Raw genomic sequence first — 20,449 nt, 5'->3', positions numbered from 1 at the left:
AAGACGCTATGTTTTTAGTACGTCTACTTTGAAGCCGATATATTTTAACCCCCAGCATTTTTTATAAACGCAATACAAGACCATTGACCTTTGATCTGTCAATATTGCGATCGGCTACTACAATAACCAAAACAGGCACATACCTATTATAATACTAAAGCTTGGAGTATGCGATAATATGTTTCGCTCATGGAAGGCTTATACTATATTAGTGTCTCACCCCGTTAGTATTTGCTATCCTTTCTTTCTGAAACGGCAGTCTTCATCCAAAAGATGGCAAGCCCGTCAACTCAAGGACCATTTTACGAGGGAGGCAGCTGCGCAAGGTTTGCAAAGCCGTGCCGCCTTCAAGCTTCTACAGGTAGTTTGACTTATCCCTTTCTCACTGCGATGTACATTGACTAATAATAACCCTGTTAATAGATTGATCAAAAATATCACGTTTTTAGAAGTGGGCAAACTGTTGTCGACCTGGTATGACACCACACTCGTGGCAAACTTCACCTGCTTAGTAGTCAACAGGGATATGCCCCCGGCTCCTGGTCCCAAGTGAGTCAGTCATTTCTATACCTCAGTCTCTGCCTTCGCCTATCTAATTCTTGTAGGTGGCCGTCAACCGGACTAAGCCAAATGGGCGGGTCCTTGGCGTTGATGTTATCCCGGCCCAAGCACTCAAGGGAGTGTCTACAATACAAGGAGACATCCTAGACCCCGAGGTTGTAGCTTATGTCAAAAATTTTATTCGTGATTCGAAGAGTGGCGGGCCGCTCGTTACCAGGTCTTCTTTTCATAATAATAGTGCTTATAGAATTCCCGGATCTTTTTCGATCATGAGCGCACCCAATAGCGGAACGGCTAGTGGAAATTTTATGAACATGTGTGAGCGCCAGAGGGAAAAGACAGTAGATGTGGTTTTGAGTGACATGTCTGCCCCCTGGATCTAGCTGTCAGGATTTGGGAATGAGAGTCTAATGGATCTACGCAACAGGATGATGAATACTAGCGGTGTAAGCTTCAGAGATCACGTTGGCAGTATGGTAAGTCCTGTCTACTGCTCTTGATATGCTTCGCAGGTGACTGAATCAAACAAGGATCTCTGTCGTGCAGCGTTGCGATTCAGTTTCGACGTCTTAAACCCTGGCGGTCATTTCGTTTGTAAATTTTACCAAGGAGCTGAAGACCGAGATTTGGAGACTCAACTCAAACAATTGTTCGAAAAAGTACATAGACTTAAGCCAAAGTCGTCGCATAATGTATGTACTGAATACAGCTGGAAGAGGTTTCACAAATTATTCTCTTGAATGGTCTTGCTGATTCGATACGCAGGAATCCAAGGAGGCATATTTCATTGGAATCCATCGCAAAGAACACGCAAAAGAGAGCGAAGTATTTCCAGGTTTATTAAGCAACATAAAAGAGCAAAACTACATCCCCGAGGTATAGTGGCTGGGAAAACGCGGATTTGGAAAGGTTACAACTACATGAGACTTGTTTCCTCGGCTTCAGAAAAGTCATCCCACTCTATATCAGCAACCATTGCCTCCGCTGTTGAGTGAACCTAGAATTCGTTAGCCATCCTATTTAGAGGTAGTTAACTTAGGTATACGAGTGATGAGCAAACCTCCTTCAGCCCGCTCAGCTCCTCCATATATCCAGTTTTATTTAGGGCCTTCAGCACAAAGTCCCACCCTTGGCTCTTGTAAGCATCAACAACGTTATCCGAGCAGGCGCTGCAGCATCTGTAGCTTTTACCCGCGATTGGGATATTCTCGAAGGTTGAAAGAAATCCTCTAATCTGGTGTGGCACAAGCCCCAATGGATGACCATTTTGATCGTCGCTCCGTGATGCTGGGGCCGGAGCTGCAGCACCTTGGGGATGTTGAAGGAGCGAAACGAGTAGCTCAACTAATAAAGCTGACGCAATGGCGGCGACACCAGGCCTAGTGACAGTACATTGCTGATCAAGTGTCTGGTCTTTGACAGACTGCTAGAAGTCAGTAAGATTTGTAAACAAACGATGCATATTAGTACTCACATTCATCGGAGCAACAACATCGTTACAAAAATAACAGCCGAGCTCCGCTGCCGGGTCTACCTCATTTTTAACACCATGGCGCATAACCACAAAAGAGTCGAAGCCCAGTGCTGCATTCATGACAATTTTCCCAGCTGCTTTGCCCATGACAGTTGGTAACCAGCGCGACTCTCTTGTGTCCATCAAAAGGAATATCACATCGTGGTCAACTATCAGCTGTTGGAGAATTTCAAAATCTGCTCGAGTCTTTTCAAGGTCTACCACTGGATGGCCAGCCATCGGTACGGAGATCGCATACCCAGTAGACTCAACACCAGGGTATATCTCTGACAATGCTTGTGAAGCTCGATATGCTTTTTTGGCCCCGCCCTCTAGACAGTCTACAAAATTGAATAGAGGCTGTCTCACAGGATTTGAATATGACACAGATCCACTATCCACGAATGTAATCTTTGTGACCCCCCAACCCTGGAAATAACCATTACTTATTCGCATTGTCAAGATGCGGCATTGGCAAACATACCATTAAGTTTCGTGCAACATAGCTTCCAAGGGTACCGGCACCGAGCAGGAGGCACTTGGTACTCTTGATTTTGTCCAGGTCCAAATTGGGACTAATCCTCCATTTCATGAGCCTGAGATTGAGATCAACAGACTGGTCCGCCAACCTAAGCAGCCGTCGTAAAAAAAAAAAATTACAATCAGTTAGTTTAGTAGCTTTACTCTGGTTATAGTAAGCATGCGCACCTCTTGGGATCCAGGTATTCTGTAAGGTCAACCAATCTTCCTGTTAACTTTCCCATAGCATTGCGCTCCCATCCAGTTACCTTTGGCATAATCTTGTTGGTGTTCGGCAGCTCAGGAGCACTCGAAGTTTGAATGGCTCGTGCTTCCATGGCTACCACTATGCTGCGACCCTGCTCACGTTTATTAGAGTGTGTATCGCGATATCTTATTATTTGTATTTTATTAAGTCCCCAGCGCTTTTGTGCAAGCACCAATAAGTTTCGGAGCATCCAGCCAGGTGCCTGGTCATAATTTGACGGATCCACGAAACAAACGAAACAATCTTCAGAACGTGCCCCATCAAAGAAGCCACCTTCGTAGCTAGAAAGAGGGGCTATTTTCCAGCAGGGCTTGAAATGGTTCTGTGCATTCCCTGTACCTTCACGTGGCGTAGGATCTGCGCCGTCAAACTCTTCCTCGCTGTTTCTTTCTAACAATCTGCGGGCTAAGAAAAATCCTCGTTGTCGGGCATCTACACTGTAGCTCCAACTCTGCACTGCTTCTGCAAGTGTTGAACTTTCAACGCTTGCTAAACTCTTAGTATTCATAGCAACCACATGGGTTTCGCTTTGACTGATTGGCTTGGTTGATGCCTCTATTGGTGTCCATGAAGGGTCTGAATGTAGCGCAGGGAAGGCAAACCAGTAGTGGAACTTATATCGTTTGAGATCGGCGTACGACAGGACGACGAAGGACGATAATAGAGACGGACACGAATAGATGGTGCCGTCATTTATAGCAGCCCATATCTAACAAGGATATTACTATTGCTAGAAGGAAAGTAGCGTACTGATAGACTCACTGTTTTGCCAGATTGTTGGAGAATCTCAGCTTTGTCGGCATTTCTGTATTCCTCAATAGTATTGACATTCTTAATCATCCCCTCGGCTCGAAAATAGCCTGCAGGGACCCTGGCTCACATAACTGGTGAGCAATGTAGACCACTCAAGTACCAAAAAATTGCGCAGGGTCCGGAAACAGATAAGTCGATCATCAGAGACTCACTCGTCACTAGAAAGGGCATTCCCATGTACCTGTATCCGGCATGAGGTGTTCGGAGGATCAGTTGAGCGGATCTCATAGAGACCTAGTAGTTTGCGAGGGGAGTCATCAAGCCTATCATGATTAATTTTCATAGACGCTAGAGCGGTATAGAACGGTAGTTCTATGTCTGATGCAAATGGTGTATACTGCATGGCTGTTGCTTTCTGAAAAGTAGCTTCTGAATCTACCCTCTGTTCGTGGCTATTTATAAGGAATCAAAGAACGTCCAAGTACATGGCATGAACTGAAAAGTTCTTTGCCCTTTCATCAAGTGTCATCTGATGTAGATAACGGAACTAATGATAATAAATTAAGGTGCGGTTAATATGAGTTAACTAGTTAGTTAATAATGCGGGGAAGCTTATCTAAGCTTACACAAGTTAAGTTAGTTAATACAACTAATCTGTAACAACCCCCCCTCCCCTGGACAGGTTACAGGTGGGGTGGCATTGTTCTAGGAGTGAGGTGCCGCGCTACTCAATCACATGACCTATTTTACGGGTTCCAGCAAATACACTACAGAGTTTTAGTTACACGGCAGCTAACCTATACAAAGCTTTAACTTGTCCATACTTTTACATACCGCATTGATTTTATTGTACTATTATTCAACCCCATTAAACTCAGCCAGTTTTGAAGTTCTTTATATATAATTTAATCAACATTTAAAACTTATAGTTATCTACAAACTACTAAATTTTTATCACTTTCAGACTAAATTTGGAAACATGAAGGTTCAAAACCAAATTTACAGTAATCGACATGTAATACCAAGAACTATTAACGATTATCTGTATTATCGATAACCAGCCTACAAAGTAATGCCAAGCATTGCGGTCGGGTATGGAATGGTATTAGTGTATAGAAACCAGCCTGTATATATATATATATTACCTTCCCATGCCATAAGTTGTAAATAATTAACTTCCATATTTGCTGTTCGATATGAATGATAAATACCAAAACAAGTCCGATTTATGTTAAAGAACTTGTTTATCAAGCTTTGCAGAACTAGCAAGGTATAATTGGTAACTACTTAACAATTGGTTACGAAACAGGTTACGAACTGGTTACAAATTACTGTTGGATTGCTACTAATGATAATCGCTTGCCTGCTGTATTAGACTTGTGAAATCTCACTAAAACTTAACTAAGAATCTTCTACATCCATATTAATTTGGCTGGTATAAGCAGTTGATAACTAATTAGCAAGTAGTTAGAGTAGGCTAAAATGTTCGTTTGTAAGAAATATTTATGGAGGGAGAAGTGAAATTGAATTTCGTTGCCTGTATTACGGTATTGAAAGGGTGAGTTCCGCTTGTGCCAAGACCAGCTGGGCCGGCTGACGGCTTCTCGGAAGCGGTACCTGACCTGTGTACTCCTCCCTGGCCAACATTTTGTTAAATTCCCGAAAACCAGTATGCAGCCACTTGCAATAGTTATCCCCTCGTCCAGTGAAATATTCATTTTAGCATGTTTTTGCGGTCTTGGCACCCGCATTTCACTGCTAAATAAAGCTAATGTTTTAATTCGCTACTTTGTTTACTATTTTAGAGCTAATACTACTCTTAATAAAATGATTTAAAACACTATATAAAAATATATAATAAAGCGAATTTCTTACTAACTAGCTAGAAAACTAAGGAATAAAAATCCCTATCATATAAACAGCCAGAGTAATTATAATATAGTAGCACTTAACAGTTAGAACACTGCTATCTAACATAGTAAGGCCCAGGAAGTTGCTAATCTTTGTTACTCTTTACCTGTTTATTTTAAATATATAAATACCAGATACAATGTGACTATTTGGTCGTTTAAACCAGCTTATATAATAGTAAGCTATCCAATTAGTATTTAGAAAGCTCCACAGAGGCCTTTTTTTTATATAAACATGGTTGTGCCGGCCGTGTGCAGTTAATAATATATTTAAAAAGCTGTTAGTAAAGCTTCTCCCGGAAGGCTTGCTGTAAAACACGCAAGCTCAGAGGAAGAACATAGTCAATTTCATTGATCAGTGTGAGGTTGAAGATGGAAGGTGGACGAGGTCAAACGCTCGAAGTATGAACGAACGACGTAGGGTGACCGCTGAGAACCACTTACGCAGTTCCAACCCGTACGAGCGTGCAACAATTATTAGGTCTAATTTATACTACTAGACCTTTACTAAATGCCTTATTCCGTACTTTAATTAGTTATCTTCGGTAGGCTTAATATCAAGATAACTTTTTAGATATTAGTTAATAACCTCAGCCTGGGATATATAAAGATATCTCTTTAATTACTTAAACTAAATAAGGCTAAGATAGCAAGGGATTGTATATTAAGGTCCCTAATTAAAATCCTGCCTTTAATAAAGGCCTATTTCTGGCTCTCGGTGGACTCCTATATATATAAGGGCCCTTATAAAAAGTATTATCTTACTCCTTATTGTATGTCTCCATGGTCTTTTATACTCGCTGGGCCCTCCCCGAACCCGTTGTGCTCAGTATAATTATTAGTATTTTGTATAACAGTATCCCATAGGTTATCAGGCAAAAATAGCTTGAAAAGTAATAAAGGGCTGTTGGTATTATATCCAAGTGGTATCCGGAGCTTAGGTCCCTGTGGAGGGTCTATTAGAAGAGGATTAAATTTTACTGTTTTCAGATCGGGAATTCTGGTAATAAGGTCTTGATTTTGAAGCATTTTAAAGGGATCTAGGGCCCTGCTTGGATAACTCTAATTAGCTGCAGCTTCAGCTTCAGCTTTAATATCATTTTGTGTATCCAATAATGGTTGTGAGGGAGGGGGGTCTCCATATTATTGATTTTGATGTTGAATATGCAACGAAATCGCGTAGGGGGCGCGTTGATGTGGTAGCTTTATAGCCGGCAGAAAATTATTCTGCCAGAAGCGGTATAATACTTTGGCCAATCAAACTACCGATACAAAAAAACCACGCTAAAATGAATATTTCACCGGACGAGGGGATACCACCACTGGTGGCCTGTATTTAAATTACAGTGCCCATATTATTTTGGTGTTTGGTCCTGTAAAAATTAAAAAATACAGTCGACATTAAAATCTGTTGAGTATAGCATACCATATCATGGATTGCGGGAATTTAAATGCTTAACAGGGGCTGTAGATGCCTATGTTAACTCCAGCCGATTCCTACAAAGTGCCAGCATGTTGTCCGATTTCGTTACTGTATCATCCTAAGCGTGTATGTACAAACTATTCCGTACAATGGTTGGGGTTTTCTCTTTAGTCACAACACCCGAAGTTTCTTTCTATTTCTGCTGTATGTTAGGTACTTATTTGTTACTATCTACCAGCCTTTCTAGTCCTGAGGTGAAAGTTTAAATAATGTTAATTGGTTTATGTGGAGGTTAGCAGAAATTGAACTAGAGTATCCATGGATGCTACAAGTCCCTGGCATAGGCTAACACTGACGGAAGGTATCTGCGCCGGAAAGCACTCCATTGCTGAGTATCTTATCGAAAATGAAGGCTTTCGGCTACTCGAGTTGAAAGATAGGAGCTCCGCTCCAATAGTTGATGAACTTGCGAACGGTCTTCGGCTGCAAGACTCTGATATTTTAGAGAGGAAAGGCAGCCCGTCCTCCCACGTATTTGAAAACGTCAACTCACTTCTCGCCTTTGCAACCAAGAATTGGCAAGGATTATGGATCACCACAAATATCTGGGAGAGTTCCACCCTGGATCGCTTCCTTCAGCGCCCTTTTTTTCTTTTATTGGGAGTGGAAGCCCCAGTCAGTCTCCGATGGAAGCGACTTGTGGATAGGTTAGCTATTATCTAAACCATACAAGAATACTAATCCATCCAATCACCAGAACGGTTGCTTATACTTTATCTGCAGATGTCGAAGGAGGTGTCTCGAAGCCCCCTCGTTCGAGAAGTTTGTTCTTTGGAACGATCGACATTTGTATGAAAAGAACGTCGGGTGCGCCTATTTGACCGATCGAGCACAAGTCCGCTTGCTTAACTCATCTTCTTCATTAGAAGAACTGCACATGGCTCTCAAGGCTCTCAATTTAGCTGATGGACAGCGTCTGCGCCCAAATTGGGATCAATATTTTATGCAGCTGGCTTCCCTTGCTGCACAGCGGAGCAACTGTATGAAAAGGAGAGTGGGTTGTGTCCTTGTCCGTGATCACCGTGTCATAAGCACTGGATATAATGGGACTCCACGGCATCTTAAAAACTGCAATGAAGGTGGATGTATGAATTTATCCATAACCTCCCAACTTCCCTTTTGTCCATAACAGTGTTTCAAGAACATGCTCATGGTCTACTAGGCCCAAGATGCAATCGTGGGGAAGGGGGGGGCCTCGGATTATCAACTTGCCTCTGCCTCCATGCCGAGGAAAACGCTCTCTTAGAAGCTGGAAGGGAGCGTATACGGGAGGGAGCAGTGCTTTATTGTGACACGTAAGTTTTCCATGTCTAAACTATATAGTCCATCTACTCCTTGTTTCCCTTTTGAAAGATTAAATATTTACTGAATAAAAAACATGGAACCAAAGTTGCCCTTGCTTGACCTGTACCGTCAAAATTGCCCAAGTTGGCATCTCTGAGGTTGTGTTCTTAAATGGTTACAACATGGATCAAGATGTATGCCCTAAGCCGTCCCCTTCTTAGCATCTTACTTATGCATTACAGAGTGCAGCAATTCTTAAGGCTGCTGGGATACATCTTCGGCAGTTCTCCCCTGTAAGTTGCTATCCATGGTCCTAATGTACAATGCTAATGGTTTTATTATAGCCAAAGAACGGACTTATCTGTCTTGAAAATCTTAACTTGGAAAGTGAAAATGCTTGACCATGGAATGTGAAAAGTAAATAAACAGATGGATTAAAATAAGAAAATAGAATTAGAAATATTGACAATCACAATCAAGTGTCAAAATACTTCCAACAGATCCTGAATTACTTAGTTGATTTAGCACCCTTCTTCATGTCCTGTATTTATTTGTTTATTTTTATTGTACATAAGGATATACAGCAGAACAATCTGTCTGGACAAGAGAAGTTCTGCATACAACCGGGTGCACTCTATGGAAGTTCCCATTGTATCGTTTCCTATAGGTATACTTGCCTCGTCCTGAATATTGAATCTCTTTAGGCTCCCCAAATATAGTAGTCTCTCTCGGTTAACACCTTGATAACCGAGCCTCCTACCAAAGGGTAGTAGGAAGTGTATAAGTGAACCTAATAGGATGGTTCAAGAACAAAGTACGTAGTCCTGTACTAGTATAACTACAGGTTATACTTACAGAGTAGCTAGGGAAAGTTAGGGGTGTTGGAATATATGGTATCGATCTCCTCTCCCACCAGTATCTACATATCTATACGGCGGACAAAAATACCGTGCACCTATGTGTCAAGGGTTGAACCCAGTGTATTGCCTAGACTAAGGCCTTCGCTAATATACAGGGCGCTTGATGCGACTGATCTTTCAATCAGTTGTTTTGTACCTTTTATGGTCAAGAGTTTTGCCTCTCTACTAGCGCAGAGGCAACCAAACAATCACAGTGCTACGGACCTGATCTTGCTATATACTACGCTGAGCTCGATGACTATAAATGGCCATCGATTTCGTAGTGGTAAACCTCACCACCACCACGCAGTCGGACATAGGCCCTCTCAGTGTCGCATAGGCGTAAGATGTGGCAAGCTAAAATTTGAAAAACAGGACTTTTGCCCATTTGATCGATTCAATCCGCCGTAATCTACTCTATACTCCATATGTGTAATTATATTACCAACAAAACATTAAATATTAAATTAATACATACATACCATGACAAGCTAGTCAAGATATCCCATATCCAGCGTTTAAAATCTATTAAAAATAGCTGCAGCATATCAGAAATTTCGTAATGTAGGTCAGAGACTGTACATATACTGTAAATCCATACTCCGCGGGTCGGCGGTGAAACAGAGGGGACCCTTGTCATGACTCAGACCGTGTGCGTGGTGGGGTACGATGTAGGCGGAGAATATTGTCGTTGAATTCATTCCCAGATCCCATTGCTATCGAAAAGACCAGCAAGAATTGAAAAAAGCCCTGGGACATAGTGGTATAGAGACCATCATCATATTTTGCTGCTGCCGCATTTCAGGATTGGGACTTTTTCAACTTGAAGTCCGCTCAACTTAGCGGATAGCTCCATCTTTGTCACTATGCCAACCGTCCATCTACTCGACTATGTGGCTGGGAATGTCCGCTCCTTGGTGAATGCAATAAATAAAGTTGGGTACAACGTTGAATGGGTCAAATCTCCTGAGGATTTGAAAAATGCAGAGGTGCGAATACGTTTACTGTCCTTGTCACCGCGTGACTTTATCTGCACTGGCTAACTGAGGTGTTGCAGAAACTCATATTGCCGGGGGTCGGCCATTTCGGCCATTGTCTTTCTCAGCTCTCAGAGGGGGGCTACCTGGAGCCCATTAGACAGCACATTGAGTCAGGAAAGCCATTCATGGGAATCTGTGTTGGCCTTCAGGCACTGTTTGATGGCTCAGAGGAAGATCCTAATGTTTCTGGGCTGGGGCTGATTCAGATGCGAATGCGAAAATTTAATGCAGATGCAAAAAGTGTGCCTCACATAGGTTGGAATTCTGCTAAGGATATTGGGATTTACACCTCTAGCAACAAAACTTTCTACGGACTCAACCCAAACAGTAAATACTACTACGTCCACTCTTACGCAGCTTTCCATACGCCCGGCGTGCTAGAGGAACATGGTTGGTCAGTTGCTACAGCAACGTATGGAGAGGAGGAATTCATTGGCGCAATAGCGCGAGATAATATCTTTGCAACCCAATTTCACCCAGAAAAAAGCGGCCATGCTGGTTTACAGACCATTCGTGCTTTTTTGAACGGTGACCGGTTCCAATTACTGGCGAAAGATGTTTCAGTTCCTGACAAGCAAAAAGATGGATTGACTCGCAGGGTTATTGCCTGCCTAGATGTCCGAGCGAATGACGACGGTGATTTAGTTGTCACCAAGGGCGACCAGTATGATGTTCGCGAGAAGACCGGTGTGGATGCTGGGGGGGAAGTAAGGAACTTAGGGAAACCAATTGACATGGCCAAAAAATATTACGAACAAGGGGCCGACGAAGTTACTTTCCTGAATATAACATCATTCAGAAATTGTCCGGTGGCAGATACGCCCATGCTGGAAATCCTAAGAAGAACATCAGAAACAGTTTTTGTCCCCCTCACAATAGGAGGTGGGATCAAAGACACAGTGGATACTGATGGAACTCATGTTACGGCACTGGATGTGGCAACCATGTACTTCAAATCTGGAGCAGACAAAGTTAGCATTGGATCGGAAGCCGTTCTTGCGGCGGAAGAATATTATGAAGCCGGTGAGAAGTTATCTGGGAAAACGGCAATAGAAACAATATCAAGTGCTTATGGAAATCAAGCTGTGGTTGTGAGCGTTGATCCCAAACGTGTCTATGTTGACAGGCCTGAGGACACCAGTCATCATACAATCAAGACAACGCATCCAAGCATTGCTGGGCAGAACTTTTGTTGGTACCAGTGCACTATCAATGGTGGTAGGGGGGCCCGAGATATTGATGTTCGGCAACTAGCGTTGGCTGTCGAAGCCATGGGTGCTGGAGAGATTCTCCTAAATTGCATTGACAGAGATGGGAGTAACAGTGGATTTGATTTGGAACTAATCAATGATGTCAAGGCTGCCATTAAAATACCGGTAATTGCTTCAAGTGGGGCTGGAGCTCCTGAACATTTCGCGGAGGTTTTTGAATATACAGCTACCGATGCAGCCTTGGGTGCCGGCATAGTATGGCCCCTGCTTTTTCTTTTCATTTTCTTATGTGCTAACAATGACTACCAGTTTCATCGTGGCGAGTACACCGTCAGTGAGGTCAAGGACCATCTAAGAAGTAGAGGGCTCCTGGTACGCTCTTCTGAGGCCGAGAGTTGATGTTGTGCAGTCGCATTCTATCGGGACGTTGATGATATTTGGCTTGTTGCTTTTATTCTTGCTCCTGCTATTGTTGCTGCGATGGATCTATTGCACTTGCTGCAGCTGACCACTACGATCTTTACACTGCTCGTGTAAAATCTGTGGCAATGATCCTGAATATATAGAATAGACAATTACATCCGTCAAGATCGTATGCTGCACTTCCAAATATAGATATTCCGGTGTGCATAGGTAGTATTTGGGCGTCAAACCTCTCTAAACTCCTTTCTAACCGTAATGATAAATGTAAAATACTCTGTATTATGAAGTATACCGTTTCCATGTTTATATGAACATCTATATTCTTTCTATTCAAGAATGAACCTAAAATATGCTATACATTCAAATAAGGATTGCTATACCCACGGTGGGTCTATCCAAATACCATAAAGAAGACATACTATACACATAGTACGTATATAAGTGTTTAGGGTAGTAAGATAGCATACTTGTGTAATAATCTATATATATTTATATATTATATATTCATGCCGCTTATAGAAACTCATCAGAACTGGAGATTGCACTCAAAACAGGTCTCAGGGATGGCTCCTTCCAAAAACCAAGGTATCTAATAGGCATTGGCTTTCCCAAGGTCACAACCAACAGCCTAAGCCTAAACGGTTTCCGGCTCACGTGATACACTCCGTACATGATTGCCACATCTGGTCCCAAGAGGCAATAATTTTAAACCTCCGCAATAAACTGTTTCCATCGATCAAGCAACAGCCGCCTGACTTAACGTGTTTTTCATGCATCATTGAATACAATACTTTACTGATGTCCTCTTAATATTACATCCCTAACTCTAGCCAATAAAGAGCAATACTTACAGCTGACTGGAACCTGCCATCGGCAGCTAACCCCCCCTCTCAAGAGACTTCACGCTTTTATTTTGTGCCTATGCGGTTGTCAGACATAAAATTTATTTTCTAGGGCACCTAAGGACCCGGTCCTGTCTCATGTTTCCTGCAGAAGGACTTGGAAACTCGATTTCACTTGGCAGACTGGCAAGGCTCTTGAGGCTTCCTTCAGCCCACCATCCGTTTGCTACAGAACCTTTGCTACAGAACCACACCTCTACATTTTTGTAATCATCAGACTTGATCTTGTATGCAGTGAAGTGAACACTCGCCATCCAGCATCAAACAAGAGTCTATTGAGTTCATGAGTTCGAGCAATATCCCCTTAGGTATTGGACAATCGATCTCCATTTCTTTCTTTTTTTTTTTTTTTTTTTTTTTTTGAAAAAAAGAGGTTTTTCAAGTTATAAAACTTGTCAAAGGCGCTTTGCCAACTTATCAAGTATTGCAATTACTGTTTTCGTTTCCATATTGTCGCTTGTATCCATCCACCTTTGTGAAAGTGGTACACCCATAAACTTGGTCTAATTACATTCACAAACACTTTTGTTGAACGTGCAATTGAATACAATGTCATCCTCTGTTCATTTCAAGTTCAAGTCCCAAAAAGAACCCTCAAGGGTAACATTTGATGGCACCGGTATCTCTGTCTTTGAATTGAAACGCGAAATTATCAATCAGAGTAGACTTGGTGATGGGACTGATTTTGAATTGTCGATTTATAATGAAGATACTGGGGAAGGTAAGTCTCGTGAATTGAGTGTTTCTAACTTTACTTTGCCCCTTCTCCAATTCCCCTGGTCTGTTTTAAACTATAAAGAATACAGATAAACGTGCAAGTGTGCATGTATCAAGGCGACTGTGAGGAGTGGAGAGGAGAAAATAGCTGAAGGAAACAAAACTAACATATGTTTATATTGCTAGAATACGACGATGACACCACAATTATCCCCCGTTCTACATCTGTCATAGCCCGAAGACTGCCCGCATCACGGCCTGGGAGGGGCGGTGCTGCTCGTTATGTATCTGGCAAAATGCCTGTGACTGCACGCAACACTCCTCGTAATGACCAGTCTTTTCCTGCCCGCATGATTTCAGGTTCTAGCAATACAGTTAGCAATGGTGTTCTGGAACTTAACAATGCCCAGACTGAGGAGGAGAAAATAAACGCGCTATTTAATCTGCAAGCCAACCAATGGAAAGAACAGCAACAGGAGATGGCAAAGTAGGCATATATCCATTATTGAGAGGAATGATCTACTAATAGTGCTTTTAGTGCCACACCTGTCCCATTCGGTCGCGGGAGGGGCAAACCTGTCAATGTCCCTGATCACCCGCCACCGCCTGGGTATCTTTGCTACAGATGTCGTGAGAAAGGTGTGCTAGACCGGGGCTCTTTCATTTGATTTAAACTGACATTATTCCCTGTACATAGGCCACTGGATCCAAGCGTGTCCAACTAATAATGACCCAAAGTTTGATGGAAAATACAGAGTCAAGAGGTCAACTGGTATACCTCGCTCGCTTCAAACTAAGGTTGAGAAGCCGGAAACAATCGCTTTGGATGGGTCCAATGAAGAACTGAGGAATACTGGCGTAATGGTTAACGCTGATGGAGACTTTGTTATTGCTAAGCCGGACAAGGCTGCATGGGAATTATACCAAGAGAAGGCCAAAGCTTCTGCCGCGGCTGCGGCAGAAGCAGCAGCAGCAGAGTATAGCAAAGAACTACAATCTCGTGGCCTGGAATGCCCTATTGATAAACGGATGCTTTTAGAGCCCACAAAAACGCCATGCTGTCAACGGACATACTGCAATGATTGCATTACGAATGCTTTGATAGAAAGTGATTTTGTCTGTCCTGGGTGTGCAACGGAGGGAGTCTTGCTGGATAATCTCTCAGTAGACGATGAAACTGTTGCTAAAATCAAAGCTTACGAGGCCGAAAGGGCAGACTCCAAAAAGGAAAAGGAGAAACAGCAAATTGCAAAAGAAGACCATGCTGTTAGCAGCACGTCTACCTCGGATAATTCCTTAGTTGCGAAACAAAGACCGATATTACCTAGTGAAGGTGTGCAAACGGACTCGAAGAAGAGACTTGCTGATGATGAGTTCTCGGGTGAAGCTACCGAAGATCTTAATTTGAATACCGTGCCAAAGAAACAAAAAGTTGAGAGCAATCAAAAGCCTGATGACATGGGAAATTCACAAAATAAAGATACTCCTGGCCATTTGTCTTTACCCCAACAGATGCCTTTTACTGGCCTTAGCTTTATGCAAGCCCCAGGTGTTCCTGCGATGTCATTCCCCGACCCAGGGTATATTGGCGATGGGATGGGGTTTATGAATAACCCAATGGGCATGGCTTCGACCAGTGGCTTCCGAGCTGCCATGGACCAAGCATGGAACCCAATGAACACTATGGGCTTGAATTCGGTTCAAGGTGGATCTTATAGTGACCATGTTAATGGTGTAATGCACAGCGGATATGGCACAGCAAGCATGTATAATGGTACTGGTGATGCATCAATGAACATGTTCCCAATGTCTCAAATGATGGGACATAATGCAGGATTTCCACAGGGACCTGGGATGACTCATTTCTCGAACCAACAGCGGACCACTTTCAGTACCCCCTTTGCAAGAGAGGAGGATACAGCCTATTTCCGCCAACCTGTTAATCCTCAGCGACACCAGGCAAGGCATCGGAGAATAAGACCTAGTGATTATCGAGAGCTTTAGGCCAATAATCTTGAGTGGTATACAGTGTAGCAATCACACAACCAAAGAGCGTTCCGTATATGCATAGTGGGCGGAGATTTGTTTATTATCTGTTTTTTTGGACCTTTTTTTCCCACTTCTTTATATTATTCTTGCTTGTTAGATCCTATATCCTGTACATCTTACATTCTTGTATCTTGTTTGACCTAGCATGTATCACTGCATCTATTTGCACAGGGACTCTCATGTGGTTGATTCTTGCTGTGACTAGTATTGATAAGTAGGTAGGCCAACATTAAGAACAGTGTGCTCTACATATCCGGATTCTTTAAATAAGCACCTTTTCCGAAATACATATATATATATAAAGAAAAAGGAAATTGTTCATGATTGATTTGTAAGTTTCAACGAATTTTTCTAGATATTTAATGCCTCAGGTTTATGGAGCCGCAGTCAGGTGATACTTTGACGGGCCCCATTTATTGTAACGTAGTCAGGTTATCCTTTATAGCACAAAAGAACTCACGGCATTCAACAGTAGCATAATACCTTCAGTTAGATCACAAAAGATCTTTCAAAAATTTTGTATCTGCTCATTTGAGTGGCTACTTCCAAGCTGATTTCTGAACCTTGTGTTATCTTAATCTGAATCCTCTATTCCTCCTAGTCATCAATTCTGCACACTCGTACACGGCACTCATTTCTCCTGGGGCAGCTATTACCATGGCCAAGTTTTTGGATAACGGCAGTAATGCCCACAATCAGTTACAGCGGCCTGGCAATAAGAATTCCCGGTCTACTGTACTTGCAAGTTGTTACAGTGTTAATGCATCAACTGCGATGGTCGGTGGTTTCCACTACTATACTACAATGGGGGCCGGTAAGTAAATTGCCCCTTTGTTTGAAGTTCCAACAGTTTGTTGATGACATGGGTACTGATGCAATGCTTCTGTGGTTTCTAGGAGCACAGTGGCATCCCTGAGGTCCCCTCAGGGTTGAAAACCCCTTCCCAAAGCCCTCCTCTTGATTCCTTTACCAACCCTGAGGCGGAGGGTACCTGGCCGGCGCATACTTTACCGGACCATAGAGGGGAGGCAACGCAAACTATCCCGGAAGAGTGTGAGAGGCTTTTCTGTGACAAAATGTCAGCTATTTTCCTTGGTGAGAGGAGAATCTCAAGACATCAGTCGCTAGGGATGGGTGCGTACCAAAACAGACCGGAGAATAATCTAGGACACGGACATAGGCAAGTTCAAGAGTGGCTTGAAGTATTGGATTACACAAGTGATTGCATTTACCGAGGGTTTGTGACCAACGTTAACAATGAGCGAGCACTGTTCATATTTTTCGGAGACAATGAACTAGGACATCGTTTCAAAACTGGGTATGTGGATGCATGGATATAGTATATCCTTATCCCCTTAACTCTTGCCCAATCCGCCAATCTATTGGCTATAGTACTGTTATGAAAACTTACAACAAAATAGGCTTATTGCTCTTTTTGAGCTAGCTAGCATGCCTTCTTTCTCTTGTTCCCAGATTGTTGCATGCATCCCTCGCTCCCAAGATGCGTCCGAGCTTGCTGCCGTTAGGAATTTGGGGTGGTGTGGTTTTGCCCTGTCAACGCTGCAGCCATGGAATATTGAGCGTCATTCGGAAGACCTTTCTTTGAGTACAAAATGGCTTTTCTTAAGTGCTGAAATCTAATATAACGTTGCAAATATTCCCCTCTATGCCCCAATGAATTATTTCGAATTGCTTACCGATTTCATGGGAAAGTGTTGCTGTCTTCATTAGGATTAGTTTTATGGTGTGACTGCTTTTGGCACCTCCCTTTGACCCCCCTCCCCCCCTTCATGGCTTAGCATGGCCTATATTGATGTTGTAGCTGTAGATGGGTTACTTCAAGCAACGTTTATTTTTTTCTCCTTTTCTCTTGGTGATGATGTCATAATCACTACCATCATCAAGTATATCACCTGGCATGTCAATTACAGACCCAAATTATTTAATAGGGTGTCTTTTTAAGCTTCCACCTTTTGTGACGTTTTGGAAGGGGAAATGTAAAAGATATGCTTTATGAAAGTGCTGATGCTGCTAAGCCAAAGACGGTATGACCTCAGAATGACACAATACTAAGCGGGGTGGTTAGCTTCACCTCTTCCAGCATTCTTATTCCACGCCTCCGTACCCTATGTAACATAGTTTTTTTCATGATATATTAATAGTACAGGTATAATTTAATCTGAGACAGTTCATATGTTTCCAAAATTCTTACTCCCCACTTTTCGTCACGGGCAGCAAAAGCAAAATGCTGGGCATTCGTCTGCTAATACATCCCCGTCACTTTCGACTGGTCAGAGGAGAGATGGGACGAGATATTTAAAGGGGCATGTTTCTTATATTCGCTGCTCGCGTTGTGCAACAGATCTATGCTTGACATCCCAGATCATTAGCAAAGGTTTCACTGGTCGCTATGGTCGTGCTTTTCTTGTGTCGGCTGAACCAGTTACCTGCGCTGTTTCTGTCAACGCCATGTCCTCGTCAACTGTTTCGCTTCCGAATACCACTATCCAAAAGCCTGTGCCGCGCCAACTGGTTACTGGGGCCCACACGGTCAGCGACATCAGTTGTGCCTTCTGCGGGAGTGTACTTGGCTGGAAGTATGTGGCTGCCGAGGAAGAGGCACAGCGGTATAAGGTTGGCAAGTTTATTTTGGAAACAAAAAGGATCCTGACGTCGTCGTCTTGGGAATGTGCCACTTACGTGGACTCGCTAGCGCTGAATGATTTATTGGCCTCGGGAGAGACATCCGTGAAACAATTGGATTGTCCCGTGGAGTTTGACAGTCAGGATGAAGACGAATGTGAGGACCTATTTGCAGGGATTTGGAGTCCAGGGTTGGCTATATGCCGGAGGAGCCGCAAATTGGAGCGTCCATCAATATTCGGCATCAATGCTTCCTAGATATTGTTATTGTTGCTACCCTCATCTACACAATGTGTGGCCATAGGATTTTGTCCTTCGTCTAAAGACGAATGCTAAATCTCAACATCTGTTGGGACTTGATTTGTATTTAAAAGACTATATTGATGGTGTTAATACTGGATGTAATCCCTAAAATCGTCAGATCACGATGATATAAAGGATATTGCTGGGCATGGGTGTCATCCATCATTCAACTAAACTTTATTCCGAAAGGTTCCATCCTCTCTTCGTCCCTTGCATTTGCCTATTGTGCAAGTGTATGGGTAATGGCAGATTAAGCCAACCGAACCCAGATGAACCAATTTTTGAATGAGATTTTTTAGATCATACAACAGAAAATTGGACACTGACGACTTCAGCCACAATGAAAATGTAATTTTTAGTTTTAATTATTCTCGCTGGCGATTATTAGTTGTACTATCCGTACGAATCCTTTTCGCATCGTCTTCCCGGATAACTTCAGGGGCTGCGCGCTTATGCATATGAGGCAAGTCGGTCACTTGAGATGATTGTTTTCCAGTTGGTTTCCGCTTGACGAAGGCGGATAGGTCGTTGGCCTCTTTTGTGACTGTCTCTAATCGATCTTTTTGCTCGGCAGGAGACTGTCCCATAATTTGTCCTAAAATGCCCTTGAGGACGGCTTCGTTCTCTCCATCACTGTCTTCCAACGACACTGGTTGGTGGCGGAGATCGATGAGCTGTGAACCGGTGAGATTCCTGTATCATCGTAAAGCCAGGCGAAAAGAGGAGGAAGAGAAAAAAGCAGAAGCAAAAAAAAAAAAAAAAAAAACCTACTCTCTGTTCCATATCAGCTATTATATCCTTAACGTTGGCAATTCTTCTTCTCATAGCTGCCCCTTTATCCTCATCCAAAGAATTTTCACTATTCAGCTTTTTCTGCTCTTGAGACATTCTGATACGACAGCTTTCAATAGCTTTTTCCATCTGAGTCGCCGCGTCCTTCCTCATTTGTTCATCAAATTGCCTTTGCGAATTGTTGTCACTTTCAGAATTGTCATTTCTCCTCTGCACTGACCCAAACTCTAAGGCGAGCGAAAGCTTGTAGTGACATTCAGCAACAGAAGGGTGTTCCACTGAAAACAAAGTCTGCCTCAAATCGAGAGCGGCCCTCAAATCAGCGATTGCATCAACAAATCTTTCCGCTTCCAACGAGATTTCCGCCTGCAAATCATACGTATCTGCAAGACGTTCCTTGATGTGTCTGATGATAGATGGTAGGGCTGCTGACTTTCCTTTCCCAGACGCATCGTCAATTGCAGTTAATTTCTTGTGATAGAGTATACGGGCTAGATCAAGAACTTCGAAAGCGTTGGCAAAATCATCTTCATCTTCATCGACACCAGCAGTTTCTTTGTCATCTTCATCCCCCTCAGTGTCCGAGTCATCAAAATTTTCGTCCCCGCTGAACTGAAAGAATGGCTTATTTTTGGCCTGAACAGGTAGAGTACCACCCTGAAGCGGCTCCTTCGAAGCCAAACCCCTGGTAACTGCGTCTTGGATAAGGTTGTCGCCAGTCGACGTGGGTCCAGATGATAGTTCAACCTGAGCAGGTTCACTTTGTGACTGAGATTGTGTTTCACCTGCTACTTTCGATCCAAGGACATCACTTTTGCTTATAGCGACGTTGTATAGAGCCTTCCCATAGGAAAAAAGTAGATCGGCGTTATCGAGTGACAATTCCCCATTAAGCTTAGCCTGGAGTTCGGTGGCTTCAGAATATATTTCCGCAGCTGAGTCGAAGTCTCTGATGGCATCTTTTGCAGCAGCTCGCTCAATTAATTTTTCTAAGTATACCTGCGAAGCTTCAACAGCAGCTTCCGATGATTTTGCATCTGCCTTATTTGGGTTGCCGTCAGCCATGGTTAGAATCCTCGAGGAACTAAGTATTGTTAGATTGTTGGCGGCCTAAGAGAGATTCAGTAAAAGGAAGTGGAATCAGTATGGCCCTTTTTTTTTCTTTCTGTCAGTAAAAAT

The 20,449-nt window shown here is 42.9% G+C and overlaps 5 protein-coding genes across 5 annotated transcripts; 3 read left to right on the top strand and 2 right to left on the bottom strand.

Moving 5' to 3' along the window:
• Positions 1 to 1,477: 1,477 nt before the first annotated feature.
• Positions 1,478 to 2,931, bottom strand: ATG7 (putative autophagy ubiquitin-activating enzyme ApgG; the record flags this gene model as incomplete). Its single annotated transcript, XM_033567386.1, has 5 exons — positions 1,478 to 1,558; positions 1,622 to 1,984; positions 2,036 to 2,503; positions 2,559 to 2,703; positions 2,783 to 2,931. The coding sequence occupies 5 exons, from the start codon at positions 2,929 to 2,931 to the stop codon at positions 1,478 to 1,480; spliced, it is 1,206 nt and encodes a 401-aa protein (XP_033429381.1).
• Positions 2,932 to 10,056: 7,125 nt separating this feature from the next.
• HIS7 (imidazoleglycerol-phosphate synthase) lies at positions 10,057 to 11,978 on the top strand (the record flags this gene model as incomplete). Its single annotated transcript, XM_033567385.1, has 4 exons — positions 10,057 to 10,179; positions 10,248 to 11,696; positions 11,751 to 11,799; positions 11,851 to 11,978. 4 exons carry the CDS (start codon positions 10,057 to 10,059, stop codon positions 11,976 to 11,978), a joined length of 1,749 nt encoding a protein of 582 aa, XP_033429380.1.
• A 1,337-nt stretch (positions 11,979 to 13,315) lies between these two features.
• ATNIH1004_002698 (cleavage polyadenylation factor subunit MPE1) lies at positions 13,316 to 15,487 on the top strand (the record flags this gene model as incomplete). The annotated part of the gene is made up of 4 exons (XM_033567384.1): positions 13,316 to 13,487; positions 13,670 to 13,970; positions 14,022 to 14,122; positions 14,181 to 15,487. The coding sequence occupies 4 exons, from the start codon at positions 13,316 to 13,318 to the stop codon at positions 15,485 to 15,487; spliced, it is 1,881 nt and encodes a 626-aa protein (XP_033429379.1).
• A 2,514-nt stretch (positions 15,488 to 18,001) lies between these two features.
• Positions 18,002 to 18,433, top strand: ATNIH1004_002697 (yippee/mis18 family protein; the record flags this gene model as incomplete). The annotated part of the gene is made up of 1 exon (XM_033567383.1): positions 18,002 to 18,433. The coding sequence occupies one exon, from the start codon at positions 18,002 to 18,004 to the stop codon at positions 18,431 to 18,433; it is 432 nt and encodes a 143-aa protein (XP_033429378.1).
• Positions 18,434 to 18,843: 410 nt separating this feature from the next.
• On the bottom strand, positions 18,844 to 20,335 carry ATNIH1004_002696 (SHNi-TPR domain-containing protein; the record flags this gene model as incomplete). The annotated part of the gene is made up of 2 exons (XM_033567382.1): positions 18,844 to 19,152; positions 19,250 to 20,335. The coding sequence occupies 2 exons, from the start codon at positions 20,333 to 20,335 to the stop codon at positions 18,844 to 18,846; spliced, it is 1,395 nt and encodes a 464-aa protein (XP_033429377.1).
• Positions 20,336 to 20,449: the final 114 nt, after the last annotated feature.

Source organism: Aspergillus tanneri (genome assembly GCF_003426965.1).
Source record: "Aspergillus tanneri strain NIH1004 chromosome Unknown AapTan_1_pilon_pilon_pilon, whole genome shotgun sequence".
Classification (NCBI taxonomy): domain Eukaryota; kingdom Fungi; phylum Ascomycota; class Eurotiomycetes; order Eurotiales; family Aspergillaceae; genus Aspergillus; species Aspergillus tanneri.
The sequence above is the reverse complement of the archived record's forward strand: the minus strand, read 5'-3'. Positions and strand labels throughout refer to the sequence as shown.